The 19121-nt window shown below is 34.5% G+C and overlaps 1 protein-coding gene across 1 annotated transcript; it reads left to right on the plus strand.

The window, feature by feature from the left end:
* Positions 1–293: 293 nt before the first annotated feature.
* Positions 294–18668, plus strand: LOC127845566 (uncharacterized). The gene is made up of 9 exons (XM_052376588.1): positions 294–540; positions 3495–3543; positions 4964–5017; positions 5353–5432; positions 5682–5858; positions 10444–10545; positions 12402–12477; positions 13808–13935; positions 15993–18668. Exons 1-9 carry the CDS (start codon positions 367–369, stop codon positions 16275–16277), a joined length of 1125 nt encoding a protein of 374 aa, XP_052232548.1. The 5' UTR covers positions 294–366; the 3' UTR covers positions 16278–18668.
* The last annotated feature ends 453 nt before the right edge of the window (positions 18669–19121 follow it).

Below are 19121 nucleotides of genomic sequence, written 5' to 3' on the forward strand. Positions count from 1 at the left end.
TAAGATTAAAAAATATAAGTGTTTGCGAAATGTTCGTCATACGCTGAACCGATGAATGCGTGTGCGCAAGTTCACATTCTGGTTTTATATTTATAAACTTTCATCACTGTTTACACAAATAATTGTCATGTAAATTGGCACTTAAAAATCAAACGGACAGTCGGAATTGTGGACGGACAGGCGAAGAAGCATGATTACTATTTCCCAGCCCCTACAATTTTGTGCATAGGTAAAGCTTTGTGAAATGTAACCTTCTACGAATCGAAACGGGAATTAGGAGGTTATGTGACGTCGCCAATTGATGGGTAAATACACAACCGGAACAAGAAAAGGCGGCTTGGCAATGTTATTTGAAATCTATCAATTATGGAAGTTTCGGCGATTAAAAACATTCTGAGCAAACTTAAGGCTGGCGAAATATTCGACGTTATCAAAAAGTGGAAGTGGCTTAACAAATCCGACAAAGATGAGATTGCTTTTCTTTGTAATTCAAAGAAAACAAAATTAGCGCTGATTGCAGACTTGGGAGAATTTTTTACGGTTTGTAATATTTAATTGTTTTTTCATGTGTATCCAAGACTTGAACATGGTGATTTTTTATTCATTTTACAGCCAGTTGAAGAAATATATATATAGTATAAATTCTAGTCTTAGCTCATCTCTTAATAAGCAGACAAATTTCAGAAAGTTAGATGCTTGTCAGAAAAGCGTTCCTGCGAAACACAACTTCTACAACTCATTGATGACCTGGCACGAAATATGTCATCTGGAAAGCAAACTTATCTTAATATTGCTTGATTTCAGTAAAGCGTTCGACAAAGTGAACCATCTTAAATTGCTTTTCAAATTACAGGAACATGGTGTGGATAAATATACTCTCTCATGGATCAAATCATTCCTTATAGGTCGTACTCAACGTGTTGCTCTAGATGGAGAATTATCATCCGAGGTACCAGTGATATCTGGGGTACCACAAGGGTCTGTGCTTGGTCCGTTACTTTTCTTCTTTATATAAATGACTTACCTAAATCTATTACTTCTCAAGTTCCCTTCTTTGCAGATGACACTGCCGTTTATCTAACAATCAACAATATGCATGACTGCCATACTCTACAAGAAAATCTAGATAAAGTAATGAAATGGGAACATCTTTGGGACATGGAGTTCAACCCAAGTAAATGCCAAGTTTTAAACATAACCAGAAATAAATCAAAATTCTCTTTTAATTACAGACTCCATGGACAAATACTAAAACTGTTGACAATGCAAAATACTTAGGTGTGGATATCTCAAAAGACCTTTCCTGGAACACCCATATAAAATTGGTTTTCTACGCAGGAACATACAGACAAGAAATTCCAACATTCGCCAGCTGGCATACATGTACAAGACAATAGTTAGACCACAGGTTGAATATGCTTCTTCCGTATGGAGTCCTCACACTTTAGAAAATATACAAAAAATTGAAAATGTACAGCGCCGAGCACTTCGCTGGGTCAAGCATAATTATTCTTCATATGACAGTGTCACCTCCATACAACAGGAACTTGGTTGGCAGACCCTACAAGACAGACGAAATGACACTATATTAATAATCTTTTTAAAAAGTATTCAAGGTTTAGTAGCCGTGCCGCTACCATCATATATCGAGCGACCCACCAGATGCACTCGTCACATGCACCCCCTCTCTTTCAGACAGATCCATACCACTGCAAATTATTATAAGTTTTCATTTTTCCCAAGTGCTATTGTGATGTGGAACAACCTCCCTACCAACACAGTATTACATCCTGATCTTGAAGGGTTTAAGGGGTCCCTGCTTTCCCCTTCTGCCCCTTGAACTCCGTGAGACATGTTTTTATCAGCTTTAACTTTAAATCACTTCACCATGCATGATTAATCGAACATACTTTTATCTTTCTCACTTATTCACTTTTAACACTTTTATCTTGCACTGACTGCGCACCTGTCAATAATACCCGCAAGGGGAGTTAGACAGTATAGATAGATAGGACTATCTTGTTGCAATAATCCAACTCCAAGCTACTTACATTCATGGTCATTGTCCACTCAGGTACTACTTACATGTACCCCGATTTCGTCAAAGTATACTTACAATACATGTACCGCGGGTATGGTTGATATACTTAAACGTACCCGGTCAATATAAGACTGTACCCTAATTGTTTTCCTGCCCGAAATCCGATGTTGTAAAACGCGCTATCGATTACCTTAAACGATATTGTTTATCTTAAACAAACTTCTCTTTAAAAAAACTGCATCGACATGCTTTTTAAGTATGAGTTTCGATAATATAGAGGACACTTAACAGAACATAAGACATAAATGTGAACATAAATAATAATAAAAAATAGCCGACAACAACCGATTTTAGCATTAAAATTACCGGGTAGGTTCTAGTATATTTACCATACCCAGGGAACATGTAAGTACATGTATACATAAGAGTACCCGGGGTACATTTAAGCTGTACCCGAGCCAACAATCGGACAATGACCAATCAAGCGCTACTTACCCTTTTGATTGCCGGGGGTTGCAACTGGTAAATGCTTTTTTATATAAACTCAGTGTACAGAATCCAGACAGCACTTTAATTGGTAATTTGAGCCATATAAAATGTTTCCGGTTATAAATAAACACATATCATCGGTTTTGCACCAGTACGCCCCAATGGTCAACAACTATAAAGGCAGAGCAAAGATCTTACTAAACCAGTTCCAATCAGTTTTCACAAAGGATGATGGCTCATAACAGACACCAAAACTCAGGCAATACAACAGAAAACATCCCTACACTTGTGATGGGTCAAGAAGGCGTACTCAAACTACAAAAGAACCTCAAGGTTAACAAAGCTGTATGCCCTGACAAAGTAGCCAACAAAGTTCCCAGGCCTGTGCTACAGAACTAGCCCCAGATATTGCCGCTATCTCAGCAATTAATCCACACTGAAGAACTGACAAAAGATTATAGATATACCAACATAGCACCAATTTACAAGAAGGGAGACCGTCACGCAGTGCTCAAGCTAGGCCTAAATGGAAGGGGACTCCGCCCTGGCCTTCTTAGCCCTGCCCTGCTATTCTTATGCCCTGCCTTGCCCTTCTGGGGTCAAAAATGACTTGTGATAATAAATTTATGAAACTCTTATAACATTGTAATTTATTTATTCCTCATATTAGACATTTTGTTTGCATGGTTTAATAATAATGGGAATAATATATTATAAAAATTGTTTATAAAATAAAAATTAATATGCAACAGGGAGCATTCCAGATACGACCACAGGCTAAAATGTGCCCTTTTGAAAAAAATCTGCCTGTTGAAAGTTCCCCTTTGACAAAATAGCCCCCCATGCCCTTTTCAAATCCTAGCTGCAGCACTGATATATATTTTATACTTTATAGTCATACATTATTTAATTGTGTCTAATAAACAACAAACTATAAGATAAGATAATTGTATGTATTTTGTAGAATAAGAATGGGCTTACTTTGGAAGCAGTTGGAGAATTGGAACTTCTGTGTGAGTATTAACCTGTAGAGTGCATTATAATCAAATTATTGAATATAACTGGGACAGATCTATGACCCCAGGTTAAAAAAAGGTACTAATCTATGATCCAAGGTGCTCCAAAAAGGGGAAGGGCTGAGAAAAGAGGCAAGCATGAGGTTCTGATGACATTTTCTTGCATAATTCAGGGAAATTCTTTGTCTTATATCATAGAATACCAAACTTAATGTCATAACCAGTACCAGATACTGCAATGGGATTTCATTAACAAAACACTTTAAAACATACAGAGTGCTGGTTCAGGGTTCGACATTAACTTTTTTTACAGCCAGACCTTCGGACCAGCTCCTCTTAAAATGTACTAGCCCGAATCTGATGTCTACTAGACCATAAATGACATAGAAAATAAACAGAATTGTGTCGTGTAATTGTTTAATCAGGTTTTATCAGAAAATAATTAGTGAGCACAAGAAAGTTATTTGATGCACAGAGTAAAAAATAATATAAAACTATTTAACAACATAAATTGTTTGTTGTAATTTCACTGTTTATCACCAGTTAAACAAATGATGTCTGTACAGCAGGTGACATTTATTAAACGTTATCAAATTCTAGCCTCCTTGACTGCTGTGCTCCATGCTACCACAGCTCCAAGACCCTTTTCCATCATAATCTGTGTCAGTTTTAATGTCGGATTCTTCTTTATTAACTTATTTGTCGGACGAAAATCCAATCTTGAACAAAGCCATTCTTAAAATTACATTCTCTCGTTTACAATTGACGATACCGATTTTCGATAGAAGTCGTAAAAACATGATGTAAAGTTCTACAACACTGCAGAAAATCATTAACTCTTTCAGTGCTGGAACCGAATTTTGAAGGTCTTTGCAATCAGTTTGGATCCAGATGAGACGCCACAGAACGTGGCGTCTCATCTGGATCCAAACTGTTTGCTATTCTGATAGTATTCTTTGAAAAAATTTGAAGAAAATGCTAATTTTAGATTTTCAGCAGACAACATTTTAGCAGACTACAGATTTCCCAGCATGCAAAGGGTTAATATTCATGACAACGTTACCAATGGAAACAAGCTATTTCTGCGGGAAGCACTCCTTCGCTTCTAAAAATAGCGATGAATCATGTGAATGCTCCGCGTTTATTTATATACGCTAGTTTTGTTCTGATGTAAATAATGGATACAATAGTTATTTTACACATTAAGAGAAAAAGGTTTTCGGTTAGTTATAGTTATATGAATCAGTATAGATTTTGTATGTTAGACCAGTCGGACAAGCTAGCCCACAGTTTTACTAGCCCGACCACCAATCTTACTAGACAATGTCTGTCGGACGTGCCTTAGTGTCGAACCCTGTGGTTGGAAACAATTAGCTTTGTTTTAAAATAAGTAAAAAACACTATTGTATCTTTCCAGGTCTTCATCTGCTTCCTAGCAAGAAAAGATGGAGTGCTTTCCACCTCTCAGAAGGTAAATGCTGGCTTCAAATGACGGACATCTGAAACCTTCATCATTTTATCCTGAATTGTTTAACTATCAAACAAAAATATATGACTGTACAGGAAATATCTGGCTCTCAAATGATGCGAAGGTTATGTTGCTTAGGCCAAAAGTATTATAATTTTCATTTTCATTTGAGATTTTAAGTGTTCTATAACCTGTCTGCAATTTTCGTTAAACTATTACCGGTAATCATATATGTAAATTCATGCATGTTATACAGATAACCCAACATTTGAAAATGTAATATCGTTTAGTTATGTAGGGAAGGTTAATGGTTATTTTCATTAAGCACTTTTTTTCAGAGTTTGGAAGTAGGCCAACAACTGTTCCTGAAAAGTTCAAGGTCAAGCTGTCTAAGCAGATAAGACTCTACTTCAGTAAGGTTTGTACACATGTGAACTGTCAGTGAACGAAAGACAATTTTAATTGTTTGGAAAATCATGCATTGTTCTGATTCATTTGTTCCTGTTTGAAAGATGCTTAGTATAGGGATAAAAGAAAGTTTGTATTTTGTCATTTTAAATTAAATACATAGTTTAAATTTGTAAATAAGTATATTAATTTTATTCAGTTTAAAAAATAGGTTCAAAATATCAGCCTATGTTTGATATTTGCATTGATTCTGTTTTAGAACTACAGTGTGTCTGTCCTGCTACATCAAGGCCTGCTATGGGGGAGGATGTATTTCCCGCCTAAGGCAGCCCGCAGTTTTGACACGCGACACAGTCTCTACTTTATCTACTATCCACACAGTCCTGTCATCATATTCTCTGGATTGAAACTGGCTCATTTATCCTTTATATCGCAGGTAAGAATACATAGGGACTGCTCTGCGTAGGTGCTTAATGCATGTGCATAAAGTGTTGTCCCAGATTAGACTGTGAAGTCCGCACAGGGACGACACTGCTTTTATGATATTTTTTGTTTCAACAAAGTCTCTTATTAGCAAAAATTAAGTGTAGTCGGAAAGTGTTGTCCCTGATTAGACTGTGCATTAAACCCCCTTTCACAGAGCACGGCCCATAGATAGTGTGCTAGTACTGTAACCTGTTTGAAGTGCATATTTAGGTCAAGATGGTTGTGTAAGTACAAGCTGACATTTTTAACCAGGTTTTCCAAAGGAAAAAACTGGTTATTAGATTGGCGATGTCGGCGGGCCGGCTGGCTGGCGAGCGGAACAAGCTTGTCCGGGCCATAACTTTGTCGATAATTGTCAGATTTTAAAATCATTTGGCACATTTGTTTACCATCATTAGACCGTGTGTTGCGCGAAAGAATTACATCGATATCTCCAAGGTCAAGGTCACAATTTGAGGTTGAAGGTCAAATGGTCATAAATGAGCTTGTCCGGGCCATAACTTTGTTGTCCAATGTCAGATTTTAAAGTCATTTGGCACATTTGTTCACCATCATTAGACGGTCTGCGCGCAAAAGAATTACGTCAATATCTCCAAGGTCAAGGTCACAATTTGAGTTTGAAGGTCAAAAATGGTCATAAATGAGCTAGTCGGGGCCATTACTTTGTGATTCATTGTGAGATTTGAAAATTATTTGGCACATTTGTTCACCATCATTAGACGGTGTGTCGCGCAAAAGAATCACGTCGATATCTCCAAGGTCAAGGTCACAATTTGAGTTTGAAGGTCAAAAATGGCCATAAATGAGCTTGTCTGGGCCATTACTATGTCATTCATTGTGACATTTTAAAATCATTTGGCACATTTGTTCACCATTATTGGACAGTGTGTTGCGCAAAAGAATTACGTCAATATCTCCAAGGTCAAGGTCGCCACAACTAAAAATAGTTGATTTTTAAACAACTATGTAACTATGAACAATCAGTAACAATGCACATTTTGATTTTGAGTTGTCTCTCTTTATAAGACTTTTTTTCTAATTGAAATCAAAGTAAATTTTACACAAGGGGGTTAACAATACACATTTTGAATTGTTTCCCTTTATCAGATTTTTTTCAACTGAAAACCTGGTTTTGTGACAATTTTGTTCCTTGTTCTTCTTGACACAGTGAATGATTCTGCTTCTCATTTCTCAGAACACTTAGTAAAGGTATGAAATGGAAAAGGTTGCATAATGTTGTCAAATACTTTAAAAGATCTTAACTGATTGGTGGAGCTTGCATTTTGAGGGTTGATTATGAAACAGTATTAACCATAATAACTGTAAGTTTTCGGACACTCTAAGTATTTGGAAAACCCCTTTTTATGCCCCCGGATCGAATGATCGGGGTTATATTGTTTTTGGCCTGTCTGTCTGTCATTCTGTGGAAAACTTTAACCTTGTATAAAGTTTTGCAATAACTTTTGCAATATTGAAGATAGCAACTTGATATTTGGCATGCATGTGTTTCTCATGGAGCTGCACATTTTGAGTGGTGAAAGGTCAAGGTCATCCTTCAAGGTCAAAGGTCAAATATATTGCTTCAAAGCGACGCAGTAGGGAGCATTGTGTTTCTGACAAACACAATCTCTTGTATAGCCTAAATAATTATTGTCCCCTACCGGTTTGACTGGAGAGGACTTATGGTTTGTGCCCTGTGCTTCTGTCTGGCACACTCTCTGGATCGTGTTATAACTTTAAAAGTTCTTCATATTTTTGTATGAAACTTGAAACATGGATAGATGGCAATATGGACATTATGCACGTCATTTCATTTTGTTACTACGTCAAAAATTCTGGTTGCTATGGCAAGAAATAGACTAGAAATATTGCTGAAAATGGTGAAAATGGCTAAAATGTTCTGGATCCTGCGATAACTTTAAAAGTTCTTTATATTTTTTCATAAAACTTTAAACGTGGATAGAAGGCAATATGGACATTATGTGCGTCATTTCATTTTGATCCTACGTCAAAACTTCTGGTTGCTATGGCAACCAAAAAAATAATATTCTGACAATTGTAGCCCGTACAGTATATTTCTTGGCAATAGTCTTGTTTTTTGTTACTTTATATTTTTGGACATACAGGTTCACGACCATAATTGATGACTCCAATTTTTCAGTATATTTAACAGCGCTAGTTGACTAGATTTCTGCCCTGTTTTCGCTGATCTGGGACCCTTCGATCATGGAGTTTTACAACCGGATTATGGTCATAAAACATGGCATAGAATGCCCTATGGAAAATGGACTGTTACAATTGCGTTATTGGGTAGATTACCATGTATACCGTAAATTTGCGGCCATAAGTCGACCTAAAAACGCTCCCAAAATTGACTTCAAAAGTCAACTCGACTTATGGATGAGGTACTAAATAAAAATAAAAATAAAAACATATTTCTGTGCCGTTTTTTTTTTAAGTAATAAATCTCCGAAGCGGAGGAATGATTACTATTTACGGTAAGGGCGACTCGTCTTTTACTTAAATGTCCGCTGATAACAAAATACTGCATGTTTACATTGGTTTTTAATTCATTAATCTTCGTAATAAGTCCAAATAAAAACATGTAAAAATAACTTCGAAAATATTAAACATTTGTGACGTACGGTAATGTGGCGAAATTTATACATAGCAATTTGTCTATTGATACATCGTCCGTTGTCTGCTAAGAACAATAGAAAATCGACTGCTGACACTTGTACCCATTTAAAGTTAATCCGTGTAAATACAAACTGTCAACAGATGCAGGTGTCTTTATGCCACCAATTATCGCTTCTCGGCCTTTTGACTAAGATCAAAGTGTAAAGTGTAGTGTTGGCATCCTTTTGATCATTTGTCTTTATTGCGTCACGCCTAAAATAGTTATCCGTTAATGATATGCAAAACGGTTCTGCTACAAACTACTTCGGACCAATCAAAAATAATTACTCTATCGTTGGATACGCCTTTAACCAATCGCTATTGTTCAACTTCACATGGTATATTTTTTGATTGGATGAAGGTGTGGTTTCGTTGATTTATTCACAACTGTCCCACAATTTATGCATAATCGTTTTCGTAAATAAATAGATCTTATCTGAGTGAAGATTTCATTCATTGTTTGATTATAATAATATTACGCACTCACCCTGGATTATTTAAAAGTGTAATTGGACATATTAAATACACAATTACTTTCAATTAGCTGCTTAGTATTATTAGATAAGACGTTTTTCCAGAATGCAGAAAATATTCCTCGGGTATCTCGTGATTTACGAATATGTATATAACAGTCGAATAGCGAGCGATGCGAGTGTTGGTAAATTCACGTGTTTCATGCATAATGGCGAAAGCGTTTTTGAGAGCAAGTTACAATTATTTTGACCATATAATGAATTTCTGCGTTCAAGATTTTAACGAATTTTCACATCAATAGCACTAACATTTGAATACAAAAATATCTGCTCATAATATAAACGCTGAAAGTTATTACGTTAAATGGGAAACTAATTTTAATTTGTGAAATATATATTAAGTTCGAAATAATCAATGATATGTTATTATGATTTTGAACAATAAAATATATTTTTCGTGATAATAAATAATTGAAACGTTGAATGTTTCGTTTTAAATATATTCTTATTATTAATATCCCAAAAAATGTCAACTGCCAGTGCAAAAGCCCTCAGAACCATGACTAAAACGTCACTAAACATGTCTGAGATATTGAGGAAATTTACCCCCGACTTATGGCAGAGTCAAGGCAGAAAACCAAGTTTTTCTAGCCACATTATACCCCTCGACTTATGGCCGAGGTAGACTTATGGCCGCGAATGTACGGTACCTGTAATAAACAATGGTTTCATCCAACAGCAAGTGAAATAATATCGTATTCAGGAAGCAGTATGGTTGTTTTTTATAACGTTTTATATACCATTTCAGGTAAAGATTGCAAATAAGTGAAGTTGTATTTTATTTAATGCAGCAAAAAGAAAGTACAACACAATAAAATTATTTATAATTGGTTTTATTTCATTATAATAATTGAAAAACAACCATAACTTATATGTCTCTTCATTTTCGGACACTCTTACTTTTTGAATATTTTTCGTATCTAATTTTCGGACAGGAAAAAAAATGAAGTGTCCGAAAACATAGAGTAATTACGGTAATCAAATAACGACCAGCAGATTAGAATAGAATACTAGTAGTTGAAGTTTGTATGAACTTGGCAAGAAATGAGAGAACATAATTTTCCGTTTACATACCTACTATTGTTTATCTCAGGAGAGTGGTTTGTCCTCCTGTCTGTGATTTTCTCCCTTTCCAGGCACAAAAAGCTTTGAAAATAATACTTCACTTTGCTATATTTATTTTGCATCAAATAAGTTTTGTTAAAGTCAAGTTTAAGTTTTGATGAAGGGGGGGTAGTAATGTTTCTCATCCCTGAATTCTTCCATAATCAATCCCTAATTTATGTAGAAAATGTATGTGAAGACTGTTTCCCCGTATTTCAGTGTCTGGCAGTGACCCTGGGCTACAAACAGATCACAGACATGAGTCTGAGTGGGCGATGTTTCCAGTCCCTGGGGGAACTAGCCATCAACAAATACATGCAGGTACACCATTTAGATGCGGATAAATAGAGATAGATAAAAAAGTTTGGCTGTACAATGTATTGTTATTCCATTTTATCACTTTCTTAGCTCAGAATTTTTCATAATACACTGCAACTCCAATATATCACGGTCCGTTATATCGCGTTGTCCAATATATCGCGAATCGGCTATGGCTCCCAAAAATCTGATGAGCATTATCCCCAAATAAAATGTTTTAATCTGAGAATTTAGTGAATTAAAATCCGTTTCAAGCTAGTATTTATCCCTTTTTTCACCAACTTTAATCCAACATTCATAATCCAGTTTTGACCAGATTGTTTGCTTACATTGTACATCACTTTAACACATGCGTACTGCGATAAACAATAGCCCCTCTTGTCAAACATCACAGGTCATTTCGGGTGTTACCATTCTGTATTGAATTTGCTTTGAACTGCCGAAACGCACCAGTGCACACATGAAGGTGTACACAAATATAACTGTAAATGTCACAAGTCAATACTGACCTATCTCAACAATCTGTGACCGTTAGATACAGTGTAAACTACTTGCTTTTAATTGAGAGGTAATGATCCCTCAGTTTGTCAAAATGCACTACTATTAAAACCCATGCTTTCCATGCTTTTCATGAGAATGAATGACGTCATTTTGTACATGGGTCTAATTTGTGAATGCTTTCTTGAACAATACAACTCGGCAATGTTCTTCGGATTACAAATTTATTTATATGCATTTGAAAATACTCACAAGGAATAATGTTTTGTGTTATACCAATGAATAACATATGGATATAACACATAATTGAATAAGGTAGGTAAATAGCGTGTTTTTAGATTGCATAACGATGCTGATGCATACATATACATGCATACATAACCTTACAATTTATATCGCGCCCCGGATATATCATGGTCGCGATCTTTGGACCCCTTCAACCGCGATATATTGAAGTTGCAGTGTATTAATTTATTTGATCCATAATTAAGGAAGAGCAGCGTTATAGATAATTTTTTACCCATAGGGGTAAATACCCCCACTTTTCAAAGCATGGGGGTAAATGGACAAAATTTGCCTTGCTTGAAGAGTAATTTGCTAAAAGTAAAACATGAATATAGCCGCGGTACAGACACACTACTTTAATCATGTTTAACACAATAAACCATTAACTATGTATTCCTTCAAAGAAGTAGGTTTCTTAAAGTGTTTTTTGTTTTTAACTGCCTTGGTATATAGCCTAGGCTTCCACCATTGTGAGCCACGGAAAACTTTTTTGCCAACTTTCAACAGTTGTTTTATTAGCGTTTTAGTATGTTTTTACTCGATACAACTTTACGCCGTATAAAAAGAATCAATTTTACTTTGGGAAGTTATTTGTTTTGGCTTCGAAGAAGCCATGCTGTCCACTTAATATAATTAATAAACACATAAACGCTTGACTGTCTGTTAAAAAAAATCAATACTAAATTTACCATGCGTCTTGATGAAACAGAGTATTCATACCGACTGGCTTACTATTTCTTCAATCCAGCGCACAAATTATCTCTAATTATTACAATAACCAGTCTCATATTTTGTTTACGCTATACGCAAAAATTTATATCATTTGCGTAAGTCTAGATTGGCTTGCTTAAATGTATGCATGGAAATGATAAATTGAGCGTATCTTGATATTGCTAATGCGTATATTACGCTGATACGCAGCCTATCTAGAACGCTGGAAGAGCAAGTGTTTAATCAGTTGTTATTGCAAACTTTTGAAATGAGCAAACAAATTTGATAATATTACACAATTAAAAACCAGTATAGGAATATTTTAATCAGTGAAATGATGGAAAGGTGTTTTTGTTTGTACACAGGGAGGGTATGCTCGGTATGTTAGTGTCTGTTTGCGTGACGGACCTCTAGATGGGCAAGTCTCAAGGAAGAGAAAAGGTTTGGTTAATGTTATATATGGAACTAGAAAAACAATTATTGTCTTGCACTGAGTGATTTTTTGCGAAGTTTTTTGTCTCAATTTTCTTGCTTAATTTAATAATAAAGTCATATTTAAGGTCAACTTTTCTATTTGGAGGTATACGTATTGCTATTTAAAGTTCTAAATCTGGACCCAACTTCTTTTTTATGCATTTTCGCCCATTGTTATTTTGAGGTGCTTTTCTTCAAACTTTTATGATTGTTTTCTAGCCTTGATTTCACATTTGGTCTGTTAATAATACTAGGCAGTTGTTGCATTAATCAGTTTGCGAAAAGAATAACATGTGTCTAAACATATGAGCTGGCTTTTAATTCCAACTGAACAATTTAACATAATCACAGGTATGTTGTCAAAAAAGTCTTATATTTATACCCCCACAAACGAAGTTTAGGGGGGTATATAGGAGTGAGCTTGTCGGTCAGTCCGTATTCTCTGTTTCAAGTAGTTTTCATCCGATCTTCACCAAACTTGGTCAGATGTTGTATCTAAATGATTTCTAGGTCAAGTTTGAATATGGGTCATTTCAGGTTAAAAACTAGGTCACAGGGTCACTAAGTGCGTTTTAAACATTGAGCATGTTGTCCACTCTCTAATTCAAGTAGTTTTCATCCGATCTTCACAAAACTTGGTCAAAAGTTGTATCTAGATGATGTCTATGCCAAGTTTGAACATTGGTCATGGCAGGTGAAAAACTAGGTCATGGGGTCACTAAGTGCGTTTTAAACATTGCGTATGGTGTCCGTTCTCTAATTCAAGTAGTTTACATCCGATTTTCACCACACTTGGTCAGAAGTTGTATCTAGATGATGTGTAGGTCATGTTCGAACATGGGCCACTCCGGGTCAAAAACTAGGTCACGGGGTCACTTAGTGCATTTTAAAAATTGAGCATGGTGTCCACTGTTTTTGTGAAGACAATATGCCAAATATTCTGTGTCAATGCGGCATGTGGGGGTATTCGTAATGTCTGTGACAAAGCTCTAGTTATTAATAGAAACAATAACAGCAGTATTTCAATATTATAATAAACACAGTGTAATTATGACATTTATACAGTGTAATCAAATAGTGACTTTTAGCCAAAACACGGTTAAACATCAGTCAGATCATTAAAACTTTTTTCTTCACAAAGATATAATTTCAATCTTAACAAGGTTCAACTCTATTCAATTTATTGAAGTTATTATAATGTGTCTACATGAACTTCTATGTAAAAACAAATTGCTGCTGAATGTTACTGTACTACACGTGTCAGGTTTAAATTACTAAATATTAACATTTCTAACAGCCCCTTCAGACCTTCAAGATGATCGGGTCACGGATCTGAATCAGGCTGAGAAACGCTTGCGACTTGCCACTCTTGACATCAACTTTGGGGAAAATATTCAGCCAACATTGGAAAAGGTCCAGTTTCGAGTAAGGACATGCACAATATTTAGCTATAACTTGGATTTGTTACACTTAGTCATTAAGTGTATTTTGTATAGAACCCAATAGCTTGAGCATATCAATTCTTTTATAATGTATAATCATTACAAGTAAAGGGGGTATATGGAATCTCCATAGACGTATATCCACATTAACTTGTCCAAAGGTGTCACAAAAGTTTTGACACTTTTTCAACTGAAACTTTCTATAACATCACGAGTTATAATATATACTAAAGAGAAAGTAACTTCTCTGAACCCACAAAGTCTACATGTGTTATGTGTTCACTGGTGTAATGTATCAACTTGCTACATATTATTACCTGCAGAATCTTTGGGTATTTTTGCTCACCATAGTGACAAGCTCTTGTTCAAATAATAGTAACCAATAAAACCTGTGTAAAACAATTTGTCAATAAAGCACACTCTTTTTTATGAATAAGTACTTACACATGTAAATACATGATGAAGATTTGGCATGGCCACTTGATTATTTGTTATAATAAAATTGTTCAGTGCTGTTTTTTTTCCAGATTATACAGGGAACAAAAATATTTCAGGACTGCACTAGTCAAGCAGGCGGAAAGCCTTATGATTTTCACTCATCCTGCAAACAAATGCACTCAAATATGTGTAAAAATAAAGATTGCAAGGGGCGGACATGAAAGATTCCTAAATCACTGCTGAAATGTTGTTTACTCTGATTATTCATGCCAGCTGATCACACATATGTCATTTTAATTTAATGAAAAAAAAATCCAGTTAATTAAATTGTTGGTTAAATTATGCCTGTGTAATATCCATTTTAAGCAGTCAAATAAGTTACTTTTTGATAAAAGAAATACTGTTGACAAATATTTTGCATGTTGTGTACTCTTTAAATCTTTTAACATGCTTGTTATAGGAACATGATTGAAAATAATCAAAACTTGCTTGATTATGAAGGCTAAATGATCTGTTTACATAGCAAGAATTGACTTTCATATTCCATGTGAAAGGTATATTTCACCAGAAAACCTATATTTTCTCTTGACACAGACTGGCATTACAACGGACATCTGCTGTATGAAATTACTATTTCAACTTCTTGTTCATTCTAGTTCTCTGTTCGACTTTTGGTTCACTCTAGAGGTCACATTTTTAACTAAATCTTGGAAATCAGCCAGAATGTTTATCTTGACAATATCTGGGCCAAGTTCCAATCTCTGTCATGTCCAAAAATAAGCACACAAGGTCTATTTAAAGAATCCTTTTTAGTTCTACAGGAGCCACATTAATGACTCAATCCTGAGGAAATTCTGTCAAATGTATATCTTGGCAATATCTGGGCCAGGTTCTCATCAAGGTCTTATATTTAAATAACTAGGTCACCAGGTCAAAATATTAAGAAAACTGTGTTATCCCCCATGAGGCCACATTTATGATTTAATCTTGATGATACTTGGTAAGAATATGTATCTTTACAATATCAAAGTTGATTTAAAAACTTGGTCTTATCCATCCAAAAACTAGGTCACCAGTTCTAATCTTTGTAAAACCTTGTTACCATTCTAGTGGTCACATCTGTGACTCTATGGTAATGAATCATGGTCCAAATGTTTTTCTTGAAAATATCTGTTGGTCACATGCATGCAAAACTAGGTTACTATGTCAATTCTGAGAGAAAACCCCTATGAACACTCGAGTGGCAACTTTTATGCCTAAATCTTCATGAAACTTGGTCAAAATGTATACATGTATATCAACAATATCAACGCCAAGGTAGTTTGTATTTGGAAGTATAAACTAGATCACTGTTACACAAGATCAAATCTTAGGAAACATTATTATAACTCTGGGGGCCACATTTATGTCATAAAAGTGATGAAACTTGTTCAAAACGTTTATCTTTACAAAATAAAGGCCATGTTTAAATATGGGTCTATTGGGGTAATAAACTAGGTCCCTACAAGGTCAAGTAATCAACAATTGATGCTCATTGAGCACAGGTTCATGGCAATCATGGTTCCCGTGTTTTATATATAAACTTACCAGTATGTATTTTAGGTTGAGCTGCCATACAGAAGTAAAACTGTGGCCACAGAACTTCAGCAAGATGGTGAACTGTTTTGCAGCCGGGTAAAGTTTGAAGGCACCAATGTTCTGGAAGGACTTCGTAAGTTAGGGGAACTCGGCTATGCCACCGTGCCACTGCCCAAGCATTTGACAATCATCCAGGACAGGGCCAGGAATAACTTCCTACTTGCCCGTCCCAGTGCACATACGGACGCTACTAGAATGAATGCATCCAAGCCAAACAAAGAAAATAAGTCTCGTACTAAAACAAACTAACATTAGAAAATAAATGAGGTTTGTTCTTTTTTATTTAATCTGTGATTGTAAAATATCCTTTATTCTTATTCATTTTAAAAGCTAACTAAATAAGCTTTGTTCTTTCTATGTTAACTGTGATTGTAAAATATCCTTTTCTCTTATTCATTTTAATTTGCTTTTGATTCTTAAAAAGACTTTTTTTATCATATCATTGTATATAACACTATGCCTAACATACTCATAGGTAGTTATTATATTTTAGAGTCAGTGAGTGCACACCAAAACATGTACATCATTATTTATAGAGAGTTATACATTTTCAATTTTATCTATTGGGCCTTTTTTCCACCCAGTTATAAGATGTAAAAAATTATTTCCAATGAATCATCATTCTGTCAAGTAACAATAATTTGAAGTTCTGATTTTTAGGAAAAAGCACAGGTGTTAATTTGTTTTATTGCAACACACGTAAACGACAAAGAGCTTTTTATTGACTGTTAATTATGTTTAATGCAAAAACTTATGATTCTTGCAGATCATTTTTGGTGCAATTTAAATTTAATACATATTTTACGATTCTGTGCTTATGTTAGGTAGTTGGTAAACCCCACAAAAAGTGTGCACTGGTATACTGGAAACATCTTGAAGGTTGATTGGTCTAACAGGTGGCACATGTGCTTTTTGTTTACTGCCTTTCTACATGAAACTTTGTAGAGATGTTTTTGATAATTTGTCAGACATAATATTCTTGGATGTTTTGATATTTTGTGCCCTTGCAATTGAGCTTATTTCTTATACTTAGCCGTCTTTGTACATGTATACTTTGTGTTGTTAACTAGTGTTTCAGTTTTCTCGTCATCATAATGAAACTTTCTATGTATGTTTATACTATGAAAAAGTGCAAGACAGTATTTTTATGAATGCCACAATATTTTTTGCAGAATCATTTGCCTATTAACTTTGGTAAATGTTATTGCATCAATGTCCAAAACACTTTTCTGTGTTTATCAAAATAAAACTGTATTGTAGTGTTGCTTAACCCTTTACCTCTTAGAAACATATTTTGCCACATTTGTAGTCCCCAAGAAAGTTTATTTAAATGGGAGACATTTCTTACTAGATTCAAGTTTTAAAAACTTCATATCCAACCCTTAGATACTGATAAGCAGCAAACTGCATAAAACCTGAACAGTCTGTCAGTTACTGGCAGGCTGTTCTGGTTTTATGCTGTTTGCACATAACCATTTTCACTTTGCTTCTGAGTGGGAAAGGGTTACCGGTAGATTATGTATCAATGCAAGAAGTAATTGTTGTGTATGGCACACTAATTGTTGCAGAGTTATATGCCCTTGAACTAAGGCAATTGATTCAATAAATCAATTTAAAGTGCATGTGATCAATTTGAAGTTGTGAAAAATAATATTTTTAGATTAATTTTAGTAATACTTTAAGTCTGCATCTGCTTAAAATATGCCATGCCATAGGTGATTGTATTTTTCAATTACTTTTTTCGCATTGTCTATTGGTAGTTGTATGATGCTAATTTTGCACTTTATATGTTATTGTAAGATAATAAGTGAATATCATGCTAGAAGTAAAAATTTTAACAAATCACTGAAAACATAACACAATGTGGTTTAAAATATTGTTGTTGCGATTGTTACTTATGGCATAACACGTCATTATAATTGTTATTACATGCACACTCGATCTATTGAAAAAATCCATGCATAACAAATAGTGAATACTGAGTATAACATAGAACTTTTTACCGTTAGTGTCATAACACTTCAAAGAAGCTTTATTTTTATGGGTTAATTTTTTAAGATTTGGTTTTTGAAATAGGTTATAATTTTAAAAAATCTGTTTTAAGTATGTGTTGTTGTATATTAAATTGAAATATTTCACACCATTTGTGATGATAGGGTTTTATAGAGGTAAATAATCTTATTGATTTACTTTGAATTAATAGCTGTGTATGGTCTGTAGGGGTTAAATTACTCCTTATTTGCATAAAAATCAACATTGTAATTTTCCAGACATTTCATACACCAATATAATGCTGAAATATTCTATTCAAATCTTTACTTGTTGATGAACGAAGTACGGTCATAAATATGTAGGCATAAATGTTTAATAGTAGTTGGTTCCTTTGAAAATGAAACACAGAATATCAAGCGGATTAACCAATCAAATGCAGTGTGTACATACATGCAAATCGTTTTTATGAATGGTTGGAATTTTTATCTGCAATATGTTAGTGTATCAATGAAATCATAATTTTAATTAAATAATTATGTGTTTTAACAGTGAACGTTTGTATTTGGTTTGTGATGTTTTGTCAAGATTTATGCATATTATTGTTTAGCCTTTCTTGTTGTTGCTTAATAAAGTACTTCAAAAGAGCAACATGATTTGTTTATGTGTTTGCAATCGCTTGCCAATAGCTTGCCAACACTTAACTGATACTTCTGAAACATATTTGTATATAATACATGCATGAATTCTTTCCTATATTCATACATGATTTTGTTTGCACACATGTTTCACAAATGTAAGGACACAAGAAATGTAATTTAATTACTTGATACTATATTCTCTAATTTACTTGATCGAGATACAGAATGAATTGTATTTATTAATGGTGTGTGAAATTTTCATGCATAAAGGTTAGTCAGTGTCCGGTTTATGACTTGTGGTAATTTGTACTTTGCTTAGGTCAAAACATGATAGATCTTCATAATCAATTCATAAATCATGACATTCGATTTGTGTGAAGAAATTAACTTATCATTGTTCAAAACTTACCTCTTATACTATTCATTCCTTATATTCTGCATTGTCTCTGTCTTCATTTGAACG

Source organism: Dreissena polymorpha, chromosome 9 (assembly GCF_020536995.1).
Source record: "Dreissena polymorpha isolate Duluth1 chromosome 9, UMN_Dpol_1.0, whole genome shotgun sequence".
In the NCBI taxonomy this organism is placed as follows: Eukaryota; Metazoa; Mollusca; class Bivalvia; order Myida; family Dreissenidae; genus Dreissena; species Dreissena polymorpha.

Excerpts from the sequence above, each read along its gene's own strand:
- LOC127845566 (XM_052376588.1), top strand. The coding sequence starts at position 367 with ATGGAAGTTTCGGCGATTAAAAACATTCTGAGCAAACTTAAGGCTGGC. Across the intron at positions 5,433-5,681 it reads TAAGACTCTACTTCAGTAAG|AACTACAGTGTGTCTGTCCT; the intron begins GTTTGTACACAT and ends ATTCTGTTTTAG. Across the intron at positions 12,478-13,807 it reads AGTCTCAAGGAAGAGAAAAG|CCCCTTCAGACCTTCAAGAT; the intron begins GTTTGGTTAATG and ends CATTTCTAACAG.